We start from the raw sequence: 14168 nt of genomic DNA, 5'->3' as shown, positions 1-14168 counted from the left end.
ATCCAATCATCGCAACGTAAGAAGATGTACTTGTCAAAAAGTACGGTCGTACATGTCATAAGTACGACTACGACGAAAGGGGGATGGTTTCACAAAAGAAACCCCAACAGATATTATCTGCAAAAGAAGTAATTCAACACGGTTTGGCAAGATAAGTCTTGAATTCATTTTAATAATATTTTGCATATTTCATGATACAAGGTCGTCTCGGATCTCTCGTCTGATTAACAAAGTACTTAACCTGTTGTGCATGTTTAAAAGTACGCTACACCAAAAAAGAAAGGGGTGCATAGGCTTCTCAACAGGAAACCCCAAACACACAACTTCATGGCGATCCGAAGAATATAGGACTGCTCATTTGGCACAATTCATCCTTGAAAGCCAAAATGCCACATTGAGTCATTCACACAAGGCATATCGCTATCGATTTTGCATCCAAAATTCATCTTAGTATCAACATGATTCGCACAACACTCGACACTAGGTTTGATAAATGAAGAAAGAGTCCTTCAACAAAACCCCACTCAATCATAGGCTTATGCCCCTGATAGGGGGTTATTCGACTTTGGTCGCAACTCGAATCAGGGTTATAAAACAGTTCTCCCAAGTGTGTGGACTTGGGAGGGTTTAATTACGACTTCGCAATCCTGCAAGACTTAAAACTTAACTTTGTAAAAGCTATGCATTTTGAAGAGCACTGGGTTCGCAGAAGGAACCCCTTCTTAAAAAAACTATAGCGCACAAGCGCAACTTCCATTATTTTGAAAACAAGCAAAACAAGATATGCACGAGACTGTATTTATGTAGGTACATACTTACAATGAATAGGAGCATGTGCACATTATACCATGATGGCGAAGCGCAAAACAACTCTCGATTTACGAAGTCACACATCGAAAAGCACATAAGTAATGCACGAAGTAGTAAACCGTACCTTAGACAACTAAAAACTGAAGGCAATACACAAAGTACGAGGTTGTACCATAGCCAAATATACAGGCCAACAAATAAGGTCATAGGTAATACACGAGGTACAAAATCGTGCATCGCCCAAAGGAACGTACATACAAGTATATATGCAAGCAATTAAGGGCACAAGTATTGCAAAAAGTACGAAAGCATACCTCAACTACATAAGCAAATACACAAATTAATACTCGAAGAGTGAAACCGTACCTCGACTCATAAATATGCAGACAAGAAAATACGCAACGCAGAAGCAATATAAATCTAAGTACATCTAGCATGGACATCTTAATTATTTCAACTTAAATAGGTTCATCTATTGCTCCTAGTGCGACTTTACCCTACCTCAGAAAGTTGTGAGGTTGCGATAGTTTCTGAGCGTAGGCAAACACGAGCTCGAGGCACGGAGGGCGAGCATGATCCACAGTTCAACCTGCGATGCTTAGAACGTTAGTAATATGCCATAATATAAATGAGAAACGGGTCTGGTAAGACCTGCAGTGATACTGAATCCCAAATACGAGGGTTGGCAATGAGCTCAGCCCTCTGCAGAAGAGGAACAGAGGCAACAAGGCATGGAAGGGAGCAGAGACCCCCTGCCGAACCTGCCATAATAGGACAGGGGGTGACACCCCCTGTCAGAACATAAATCAGGACAGGGGGCGCAACCCCTGCTGGAAACAAGACAGTCTGCCCCTGTCGGCAGCAAGAACAAGGTGGGGGCGAAGCCCCCTGCCGGAAAACAAACGAGATGCAGGGGGCTTCGCCCCCTGCTGGAAACCAAAGGAGGCAGGGGCTTTGCCCTCTGCTGGGAAAAACAAAAGAAGCAAGGGGGGGGGGGAGCGCTCCCCCTATCGTGAAGCAATAGGAGACAGGGGGCTTCAGCCCCTGCTGAGGAGCAACAGAGGGTAGGGGGAGCGTCTCCCCCTGTTGGGAAACGACAAGAAAGCAGGGGGGCCTCACCCCCTGTCGGGAAACACAAGGCAGGGGGGTAGAGCCCCCTACCGGAAACAGGATGGGGGCAGGGGGTAGATCCCCCTGTCGAAGGACCACAGGAGGCAGGGAGCAGAACCCCCTGCCGAAAAACAACAAAAGGTAGGGGCTTTGTCTCCTGCCGAAAAATCTACTAGAGGAAAGGGTGAAGAAGAGGAAGACAACAAGGCGGAGAGGTGATCGACACCTCCCTCTTAGCAAACCCAGAGCCAGTCCACTGTCATCAAACGGAAGAAGGGGGGAAAAAGGAGGCAGGAGATCAACGACCTCCTGTCGACGTCTCCAGCGAGAAAAAAAAATGAGAGGGGAGAGAGAGTTACCTGAGGGGAGTTGCCAGCGTCGGGGTTTCGGCAAGGCGTAGCCGGCGTTGAGGCTGCTCCGATGTTGGGTGGTGCCGGCCCAACACGAGAGAAAAGGGGGAAGATCGATGAGGCTGTCGCCGACGGCAGTCGTCGATGGTCACGGTGGTCGAGAAGGGAAGAAGGGGGAAACGAGGGATCGCCGATCGAAAGGTCGGGAGTGGGGGGTAGCAGGGGGAGAGGCGGAGCAGTACGGGGGAAGCCACCGGGATCAGGCTTTGGCAGGCAGACGAGGAAAGAGGGAGTGAGGGGGAGGAGGAGGAGAGCAGTGATGTAGGGAGGTGTCGGTCGGGGTTGCCGGCGAGGCTGTCCCCCGTAGGGAACGAGAAGGGGGTTGGTGCATCTATCCTCTCCTCCTATGACGCTCTTAAAGAGTTCGGGGAGGGGCGACATTCGGGGAAACCCTCAAGGGATTTCCCTTATCCTGTCGAGGGGGGTGGAGCGGCATAGCGAGGTGTGGCGCACAGGGGAGATGCGTCGGGTTTTAAAAAAACCCTAACGAGAACGGGCCCGGGTCGGGTCTAGACCCGACCCAGGTCCGATTTTTTTTTTACGTGGGTTTTACAAGATCATTACTTATTTCTAAAAATATTCCAAATTTTTTTTGGGCCGAAGCCGTGTTAATCTCCACTTACCTAATCAATCAAATGCCATCCTCAAAATTAAATAACATCTCTTCTTATGAAAAACTTTTTAAAATGACTCCCGATTTCAATCGTCTTCGTATTTTTGGACGTAAATATTTTGTTCTTCTACATAAAAGAAATAAATTATCACCAAAAGCAATTAAATGTGTATTTTTAAGATATGGTGAAAATCAAAAGGGTTATAGATGCTTTGACTATAAAAACATTAAGTTATATGTCTCAAAAGATGTGACATTTTTAGAAGATGAGAACAGATTTGAAATATTAAACAAACAAAATGAAATTGAATATATGTTTTTAAATGATCTTTTAGAAGATATAAATAATGATTCTATAAGTCATCCAAAAATATTAGAAGATACATATAACATTGAAATATCACCAACTTATGGTGACAATCTTCATGTCTACACCCGGCGTGAGCAAGAGAAACCTATTAGTGCTTTAGAAAAATTCTCGCGACTTAACGAACCTCTAGAAGAAACTTCTCTTAGACGATCCTCTAGAGAATCAATTCCACCTAATAGGTTTGTCTCGTATGAATTCTCTCACCAAATTATAGAGCTTGTCTAATAGCCTTACATTCATACTATGAGCCCTCTCATTATAATCAAGCAAAAAATATATCACATTGGATTAAAGCAATGGGGATAGAACTAGATGCTTTAAAAAAGGCTAAAACTTGGAAAATAGTTAAGCTTCCTCCAAATAAAAAAGCTATTGGATGTCGTTGGGTTTACAAAGTTAATACAAAAAGTGATGGTTCCTTAGAACGCTATAAAGCAAGATTAGTGGCTAAGAGCTATTCACAAGAATATGGCATTGACTATGAGGAGACTTGCTCCAGTAGCTCGAATGACTACTGTCAGAACCCTGATTGTTGTAGCCTCATCTAAGAAATGGCCTATATTCCAATTAGATGTTAAAAATGTCTTTCTTAATGGCTAATTAAACGAAGAAGTATATATGGATCTTTCGTCGGGAATTACTGTTGAACAAGGTCAAACTCTTAAACTATTAAAAGCTTTATATGGTCTTAAACAAGCCCCTAAGGCTTGGTATGATAGATTTAATGCTATCATGATTAAGTTAGGATTTTGTTCATGTTATACTGACACTGCTCTGTTTGTTAAAAGTGCAGGTAATTGTATTGTAATTCTATTATTTTATGTTGATGATATGATCATCACAGACAATGATGAAATTTGTATTATTAATGTTAAAAATATGTTAAAAGATAATTTTGATATGTCTGATTTAGGCTTTCTCATATATTTTCTTGGCATTGAAATTGCATACTCTCCCCAAGTGTATATTTTATCTCAGATGAAGCTTGCTCAGATATATGTTCCAAATCTGGAATTTCAGATGATAAAAAGGTAGAGACTCCAGAGGTTATCAATGCTAAACTACGGTTGAAGGATAGGGTTCTACTGAAAGATCCTACACCCTACATACAACTCATTGGATCTTTCACCTATCTGACTCTCACCAGACCAGACATTGCTCACACTGTTCACTTTGCTAGCTAATCTCTGCATGCTCCTACCACTGTGCATATGAGTGCCGTTCTTCGGATCATTCGCTACATAAAAAACACTCTAACTAAAGGGCTATTTCTATCCTCACTCTCTTCATTAAATTTGCTTGCTTATATTGATGCTGACTGGGAAGGAAACCCAAATGACAGAATCTCAACTACTGGTTTTTGTGTCTTTCTAGGAGATTCTCTAATTGCTTGAAGATGCAAGAAACAACAGAAAGTCTCGTTATCTTCTACTGAGGCTGAGTACTGGGCTATGACAACTACTACAATGGAACTTGTGTGGCTTCAAAGTCTTCTTTAAGATATGGGAATTGAAATTTCTGGTTCTTCAAAGCTTTGCTGCGACAACAAAAGTGCCATCTATATTGCCAACAATCACACCTTCCATGAGCGTACCAAACATATAGAAATGGACTGTCACTATGTTCGTGATAAGTATCTCCGTGAGACAGTTACACTGCCATATGTCACATCCGAATATCAACTTGCAGACTTTTTCACTAAAGTACTTCCTGCTCCTCGCTTCTTGTTTCTTCTTGGCAAACTTTCCGTCATCTCCCCGTAAAGTTTGAGGGGGGTGTTAACATATATATATATATATATACACACACACACACACACACACACAAACACACACACCATAATACCCGATAGGGGTATTTATTTTCTTTCTCTTTTTTTTTGTATTTTCTTTTTTCCTTTTTTTCTTTTTTATTTTCCTTTCTTTTAAGCCACATAGGGGGCCCCACCATAGAGTCGTTGGGGCCCCCAACGGTCACAATTGTGACCGTTGGGGGCTCCCAACGACTCTATTGGGAGCCCCCTTGTGGTCCCTTGAATGTATAAATAGGGGCATTCCCCCTTGTGCTTGGTGTGACTTGTAGTGCTCCTCTTTTAATAAAAAGAGTCTATTATTTTTATGTGTAGCTTTCTTGTAAGGCCTTTTCGTATTATCCCTTAGTGGATTTCCTCCGTGTATGCCTTTGTGCCAAGTCCATTGTTGGGCATTGTGAATGCATTTGCATTCTTGATTCTTCTGCATACTTCATTACAGCTGGTGCACGAAGGGTTTTCGGCAAAGTTGGGGTCTTCGTTTTACTTAGAGAGGGGTTTCAGGTTTGCACATGGGAGAGGGGAGGAAAAACAGGGGGGAGAGAGTGGGGAGGTCGTAGGGAGGGTGGCTGCTGAGTCGGGGGTCTTCGATAGGCGTAAGGAGGTGGTGTCGCGTCGGGTAAGGGAGAGTCGAGGAATCGGGGGTCCTCGCTGTTTTCTTTAAAACAAAAGACCCCCCTGCGAGGACTTAAATAGAACACGGGGAGGGGGAAATGGATCCGGATCCGGGTTCGATCCGGTTTGAATCCAACTTGGATCTGATTTTTTTTTGCTTAAATACTCGGGTTTTACAGCAAATAATACAAAAATCAATATTGCATGTGCACCATAGTCAACTACAATAAAATATCCTTTATCCTATAAGACTGAATTGCCTATAACAAGACCTAAATAGACAAGGCTGGCCTCTACGGCTTATAAAGAACTACAATTATGTATCTCAATATACTTCAAAATTTCCAATCATTCTAAGAAGAAATTCTGTAAAAGCAGTATAAATAATAAAAAGAGTAAATATGAACAAAGATAATGATAAAATAAATTAATTATTTAGACAAGCACATAATACAACAACGAAGTTCTATGAAACAAATGTTCAAGAACGAAAATATTTTATCAAAAGTTAGAAAAATAAAAAATAACAAATAGTTACCTTCAACAATTAATTTCTGGTGAAAGGGTACTCCCCTCCTTTTGTAAAAGAAACAAAAAGGTTTTGTTAATGACTAGTTTGGTAGGTGTCAATGTAACCGTATGATCTAGTACATAGGCAAATCAAGTGCAAATGGACCTAACCATAATCTCCAAAAAAAAAAAAAAAAGGCAAGTGGTAGAAGATAAAATAGATAAACCTACTTTATGTAGGCATCTGAGAGAGGTAGGTCCTCTTTTAGAGCCTAGGGGAAGTTACCAAACTTACCATAGTAAAAACTAAAAGAGGCATCAGAGGCCCATGCCTCATGGCATTTAATAACTGTCACGGATGGGGAGGCTTAAGCCTCACCACCCAGCAAAGTATCTTAAGCCATTGGTGAGGGGTGTTAAAAGCGTATACCATTAATGCCCCTGAAAATGCCTTGAAAAACATTGATTTTGACTAAGTGAAGCCAAGTTTTTTCATCAAACAGCTATCCTGTGCAACCAGGCATTGATGCAAACTGTGGAACATCTTCCCTACACAAGTTTTATGGTGCACCATTTTGTGTTGCATTTTTTCTGCACTACTGAAGGCAGGGCTTGTGACTGGAGTGAAATCGTAATGGAACTGTGTTTGCCCTTTCTTAGTAGGGAAGCATCAATAAAATATTGGTGCTAATTTTCAACAACTCTAAAATGCAAGCAGTATGGTAGTCTTTGTATTTTCCATTGGTAGATCCATATTTCTACCTAATTCAGGTCGGTCAATGTTACAGACTTCTTGTGTATGACTAACGTCCATCACATCTGCATCCACCACAGCCACTTTCACTGTCCTTGCACTCATACTAGGGAGATTTCATTGTTCTCTTTTTTCTGAGGCGTTAACATCGCAGGAACTAATGCTTGATTGAAGTTGTAGTCATGGTATGTTTTGTTTTGTATATCTTTGGTTTCTGTTCATCTTTTATATGATTTGTTGTTCACAGTCTTTCCATCTTGAATTTTCTTTCGATCTAGGATTGGTTTCTTGGTGCATTCCTGAATCCTACTTTATTCTATGATTATTGAAATTTGTCAATTTCTTTTTCAATATTAATGCAGATTTGAGCAGTATGTGGATTATGCACTTGATGTTCCTATGTATTTTGTCTACCGGAAAAAGAAGTACATAGATTGCTCTGGGATGTCTTTCCGGGTACAAGTCCATCATTAACCTTATAAAGTACTCCATACGAAAATCTACTGAAGAATTTATCTTTGGTATTTAGTTGAAATTCATATCCATGAACTGAGATAAGCATAGTCTAGGGCTAAATTCGGTTGTGCAATGTTTTATATCTGATGTAAGTTGACATATTCTTGTAGGATTTCATGGTGGGTAAGCTTCCAAACATTCCTGGTGAGTTGCCAACACTCCATGATTGGGAGAATCATCTGACGACAATCTTTCCTGAGGTCTCTCTCTCTCTCTCATGTGTTTTTCTCTACAGGTCTCTCTCTCTCTCTCACATGTGTTTTTCCTTTACAGGTCAGGCTGAAGCGGTACCTGGAGATGAGAGGTGCAGATGGAGGACCTTGGCGAAGATTGTGTGCCCTACCAGCATTTTGGGTATCTGATTATGCATTATGTATTTGCTCTTTTACTTTTATAGTTCGGGGTTGTTTCTAGTGGTAATCCTTTGTCCTGTGAGATAGCCATTTCATGGCCTGATTTTGTAACTGCAGATGAAGGCCTGTCTCATTTAGCTTATAACTGTGTGACTTGCTAAGTTGTTTTATTTCTTTCTATTTTCAGCTGAGCTTACTATAGGTGCATTGAATCTTATGGATTGGGTTTCCTTCTTTTGCATCCATTTAATAATTAAAATTGTAAGAAATATTTTGCATGCTATTGGTCAGTGTCATGAAGTTTGGATAGTAGGAAGTTAATTATTTATCTGATTAACAAAGTTGGGAAAATATTTGCTTGACTCGGGAAATTGTATTTTAAACTGAAAAATATTTTTATGAGACTACAAGAGTTCATAAATGTGATTATTGATCATTTCTGAAAAGAGATAATAATCAATATAGCATCATCAGGTGTCATATTTTGTCCACAATGGCCCCTTTTTCAACTTTTTGTACTCTCTTTTTATGGAAGAATGCCATGTTAAAGTGGGGTATGGAGGTTTAGAAGGTGGATAAGGGCTGAGTTTTGGCTTTATGCATTGACCTTTGGGTAAGATTACCCATTGTTATTACTTAGGAAAATTGAAATAATCAAGGGAAATATTGTCTCATAAATTTTTTTTAATTTACCAAACAATTAGAGTAGCTACCAATACTTGCTGTTACCTGCCTGATTTCACTAAAAGAAACATGACCTTCACCAGTTTAGTAAAGTTGGTAAATTCTAGTAAATGTTTGCCAACTTTTGCCTATAACTAACCAACCACTGAAGCATTATTGTTTTTGAGTTTTCACAATACTATCAATTATGCTTTTTCCCTTAATTCTTTTTCTTGTCCTATCACAATTCATTTCATATTTAGTTTGCATAAATGCATTGTGTTTCTCTTGGTTGCTATTATGTTTAGGCTTTCATACCAACAATTGTAGCAAAAGATTAAACTGCTTAATTTCAAAATACTATACCTCTGGATTTTCTGGAGTGGTTGTGCTTGAGATTCTCTGGTACTTTGTCTCCCCCAGTTTCCATCAGTATGAAACTTGCATGAGGTTCTGTTACACGTATGACACTATCCATTATTGCAGAAAGTATGCATTTTCTCGTGGTCAAGATGATTGCTGCATTCACATAATTTGAAGGGCAGCCTTTTGGGTCTTTTTCTCAAATGCATGTACCACTCAGAGGCTGTCATATCCATGTGCTAGTGGCTGAGAAGTTTAACTAAACCTGCTTCAAAAGGAGTTTAGAATCAGTTATAGCACTTGCAACTGGTCTGACATTGTAGTTGATAATGTAGAAAAAGTTACCAGTGTTTCCATGTACTAAGTGATGGATCTAATGTCTGATGTTCTGATTTCTCGTTCCTTGTAAACTGCAGTGGTTATATTTACTTGGGTGGTGGTTTAACTGATAACATTAAAGGATAAACCATTTTTCTAATTGCTCCAGGTGGGCTTGTTGTATGATGAGGTTTCACTACAAAAAGTTTTGGATTTGACGAGTGACTGGACTATGGAAGAAAGGCAGATGCTGAGAAGCAAGGTAAATGAATCTGGGAAGCAATTTTACAACAGTTGTTGACAAATTGATAAGAAGGTTTTTCTCTTGATAGAATTTTTTTTATAGACCATATCAGTTCCATGGTTCAATATGATATTCGACTCTGGCCTTGAGTGTAGTGACTATCAGTCTTTTGTGAAGCATGTGCATTTGCTGGTCTTAATTATGCATAGATAGGTACAAGTTACATCTTTTTTATTTCACTAGGCATGTATTTGGTGTCTCCGTTTAACTCATCTGCTACATTTAAGTTTATGTGGATGACTTTTGTTGGGCACCTAGCAATAAGGTAAAATATCAAAATAAGCGAAAGAGACAATAAGTGAAGATGAGGTCTTTCTATAATTTGGAAAAGCATGTGGATATATATATATAGTTTCATGGCTTGTTTGCTGGAAATCCACACTGGAACCTAGAAAATCATGGTAGTTAGCACATACATGCGCTAAGACTTACCACAGACTTTTCATTAGACTCGGGTCTTATTAAGACTTTGAGAAGTTGTAGGTGAATTGAAAGTTGAAACTCATAATCTCTAGCATAGCTTGAATAAATGGTTCTAGTGTGAACTTTGATTCGTGCTAATCGTGGTTGAATTAACCATGTGTGATTGTACTGAGTGATTCAAGATCTGTATCTACTCATGGTTCTAGCTGGAATGAGAGCTATGTATCAGCCATTAAGTCTATAATGCCAATTATTTATAAAATTGTTTTCAAAATTTGTTTGATTTTATTGGATTTTTATTTTTCCAAAACAAACCCAGGTGCATATGGGTTTTGAAATTTGGACCAATTTGATCTAAGTTGGTTAAACTTTTTCTCTTTGATCTATTGTTAATGTGGCATCATGTATTTCTTTTGTTTCTTAACCCTATTTTAAAATCAATCACAGGTTTATTTGGGGATGAGTTTAGAGATGAACGAAATAGATCTCCATACAGGTTTCCTCCCCACTTAGTTTAGTGATAACATCTTCAATTGAGGGAGACGTGAAAGCGGAGAGAAGAGAGGACCGAATTTGTTCAAATTCGGGTCTAAGCCCATTTAGGAAATTGAAGAAACGATCTTCCTCCAATTGTTTATGTCTTAATTCGATCACTTCACCACTCCACTTTGGTTCAAGCATAGCTAGCTCGTCCCAAATAGAAGATAATTCGGCAAAGTATTTTCGAATAGTCATCTCATTTTGTTGGAGGGTCAATGCCCTCTTTTGGAGATAATATTTGTGTGACAAATTTCTTGAAATATACATTTTTTCAAGATAAGCCCAAGCTTCAGAAGCTTTTTTTGAACTTGGTAATGTTGGCGTTGATCTTGGTTTCAACGGATGAAAAAATCCAAGACAAGATCTTGAAATTTTTCATCTCCCATTCGTCATGCTTTCTTGAATAATCTTTAAGAGCCCTGTGTCTTTCTTTCCCTTCAAGAATCTTAATATCCTCTTTTCAATGAATGTAATTTTTGGTTTGGGTTCCGATATCAAACCTTGAACATACCCCTAAAGCCCCTTTCCTTTAATATGGGCTTCCATATTACCGACCCAAACATGATAGTTTGAACCATTGAGTTTAAATCCAAGGGAGAAGTGGGAGTCCTTTTCTCCCATTAGAGAGGATAGAAGTTGAAAAATAACACGTACCTCAAAGGATTTTCAACTCGTTCTTGACAAAGGAGATTTCTAAAAAATTGCCCGAAGAAGATGATCCACTTCAAAATCCACTAGCTTGAAGGCACATTTTTTGAGGCACTAAAAAAAGTGAAGAAACGCACGATCCTCCTTCTTCAACGAGGCTCTGATACCATGTAAAAGTATCTTCAACAAGATACTAGGATCAAGATAATAATTTTCTTAATAATGAACGCGTGCGCACACGCACAATCAAGAACACTTGAAACACTTGTGCACAAAAGCACAATACAAAACTCACAAATGCACAAAGGCATACAAGTGAATCATAAACATTAATGAAAACTAGCTTGGGCTTAGACCCAAAGCAATACCTTTTACAAAAGGGAGAGCCCCTATTTATACACATCAAGAGGCCTTGGAGGGGCCAACATGTAGATGTTGGAGCACCTCCAACGGTCACAATTGTGACTGTTGGAAGGGCCCAACGTCTATATGGTTGGCCCCTCAAGGTTGGTCAAAAAGTCAAAAAGAAAAAGAAAAAAAGTAAAAATAAAAAGAATAAAAGTGTAAAAATTACATGCATATTCGTAATATGAATATGCGCAAAAATATAGGAAATACCTAAACTACCCCTACGGCTAATAATGAGGAAATGCATATTATATAATATATATAAAGTATATACATATACATATATGTAATATATGTATATGTAGTACCTTATATATATAATATGTATCGGATTACAAGATTGAGATACATATTTTAACAGATATGTCCCAAAATTGACCTTGTAGTCATCTCAGACCTCGAGCATACAAAAAATGCATTCGATTTCATGGATCCAATTCTCAACAGTCTCCATGGTAGTCTTCCCTACGAATGCAAGTGGATCCATGTTCATAAACTTCTAGTAGGTGATCTATCCACCTACAACTTGCTTCTCTTGAGCCATTTATTGCAAGTTATTCCCCATAGCTTGCATCGCGGCCACCCGCTGGGTCGCGACCCCAGTAAGGTTGTTCGTGTCAATGCTATTGTTGCATCTTGTCGACCAAGCCATCTATCCGAACCAAATGAAACAAAAAGATCCATAAATTCCTAGGTCTAACCTGACTACATGACTAGTAGTCGTATATATCAAGTGATGTCCCTAGCTATTTTCTATAACACATATATATCAGAATTAAACCATAAGGCTGGATCATACTTGGCGATGACGGATTGCTGGACGGGTCATGAACCAAACATTTATCCCACTCTGATACCATAATTGTAACGCCTCAAAATTCTTGATCCGAAATTTAGCCAAATTATTATTTTTTAAAGCAATTAATGCGAGGCCTTATCTATGACATTGCTTCAATTGGACTAAGCTATGGAGGGTCAGTTTATGCGCAAGCGCTAGCGTTTAATAGTCCAATAGAACCAAGTTCGAGAGAGAGACAACCAGGGACAAGAAACCTATCTATGACATTGCACTAACCAGATTAGGCTCTAGAGGGTCACCTTGTGCGCAAGCGCTAGTATTTAATAGCGCAATAGTACCAAGTTCGAGAAAGAGACAACTAAGGATAAAAACCCTATCTATGACATTGCTCTAACCCGACTAAACTCTAGAGAGTCAGCTTGTGCAAAAGCACTAGCGTTTAATAGTCAATATAACTAAGTATGAGGATGAGATAACCAAAGACAATAACTTTTTCGTCAAAGAAACCATAATACAACAAAAACATTTATTTTTGGTTTTTTGTTAGAAATCTTGTGCAGGTTAGAGATAATTAAACACAACATGGTACTGGATCCAAATTCTGTTTTGGACTTAGGTCCAAGTCCAACTTGTAATTTGGTTCTAACTAAAGAATCTAAATCCAAAAATAAAAGATAACATACAGTCCATAAATTGTATTTCAAACCATTCATTAAGTAAACATAACTGTCTAATTCCAAATTGAAATTAACAGTCCTAATACTTCAACATAAAATTTATACTCTTAGAAATATAACTAGTTTCTAAATCAAGTTCCAAGATCTAAAAATGATTGGCTCTTGGCACCTTCTGTCGCATTCCACCATCACTCTAAAAACTACTCATTACTTGAGTGATTAAAATAAGGGGTCATACTCATTGAGGCCCAGTAGGAGCACAATAACATTGCATACTTGTACTGAACTAAGAGTACACAAAATCCTACCCCCATTTAGGACATATGCATTTCAATCATAGTAATCATAATGCACCAGTTCAACATTTATAACAATTACTCATGCATCAAATTGCATAATTAAACACGTGACCATGATCGAGCATACAAATCATTAGTTACATGCTTCCAACACATAATTCAAAATCAATGCATGCTATAACAACTTTAACCAAATCTAATCCATAATCTCACATGTGGCTTTATTAGTAATTTCATATTCCCATTTAATGTCATGCAAATATCTATAATTGAGTGTTTGCATTATTAGAGCATGATTTCAATACATGTTTAACACAAACCAAATGTGCTCAAGTATAAGGTCTTTATTTATCTTACTTACCACTCCCATCAGGTACTCATGGAAAATCATCGAAACAGATGAGACCACGCAGGAGTTTATTATGCTATGTATTTTAATTTTCTCGTGCGACTTATTAAATCGGATTCCAAAGCAAGCGCTTTGCGACTGAGAGAGACCCTGCAAAGACAACATAAACTAGGATGCATCTTCTACCAATGCAGAAGTCGTGAGACCTACCACTTAGGACACATTGGCAGTCCAAAGGCCTCCTACTACCTGAGGACCCGAGATAAGATAATATGCCTTTCCCTCACAAAAGCATCTTACGTGGTCACTCGGGGGTTGTACCACCTACCCTCTTTCATGGTACATCAAGGATTTTCGGTAACATACACCCTTCAAGGCATACCCAGAACCCCAGGATATCCGGTAACATACACCCTCCAAGTATGCCCAGAATCCGCAGATATCCGATAACATACACCCTCCAAGTGTACACTTAATATGCCAAATAGAGTTATATTTATTAAGGG

The 14168-nt window shown here is 39.0% G+C and overlaps 1 protein-coding gene across 3 annotated transcripts in view; it reads left to right on the top strand.

Moving 5' to 3' along the window:
• The window catches only part of GSH1 (glutamate-cysteine ligase), an 82197-nt gene that overhangs the window by 46774 nt on the left and 21255 nt on the right, over positions 1-14168 (top strand). For all 3 annotated transcript variants that reach the window (XM_089997447.1, XM_089997449.1, XM_089997448.1), the window contains 4 exons: positions 7365-7458; positions 7629-7718; positions 7792-7872; positions 9385-9477. In XM_089997447.1, the coding sequence (XP_089853573.1) occupies positions 7365-7458; positions 7629-7718; positions 7792-7872; positions 9385-9477 (358 nt within the window). The remainder of the gene's footprint in view (positions 1-7364; positions 7459-7628; positions 7719-7791; positions 7873-9384; positions 9478-14168) is intronic.

The sequence above is a fragment of the Nuphar pumila genome, chromosome 2 (assembly GCF_984573655.1).
Source record: "Nuphar pumila chromosome 2, dmNupPumi1.hap1.1, whole genome shotgun sequence".
Classification (NCBI taxonomy): Eukaryota; Viridiplantae; Streptophyta; class Magnoliopsida; order Nymphaeales; family Nymphaeaceae; genus Nuphar; species Nuphar pumila.
Note: the sequence above shows the minus strand (reverse complement) of the source record. Positions and strands in the feature narration are given on the sequence as shown.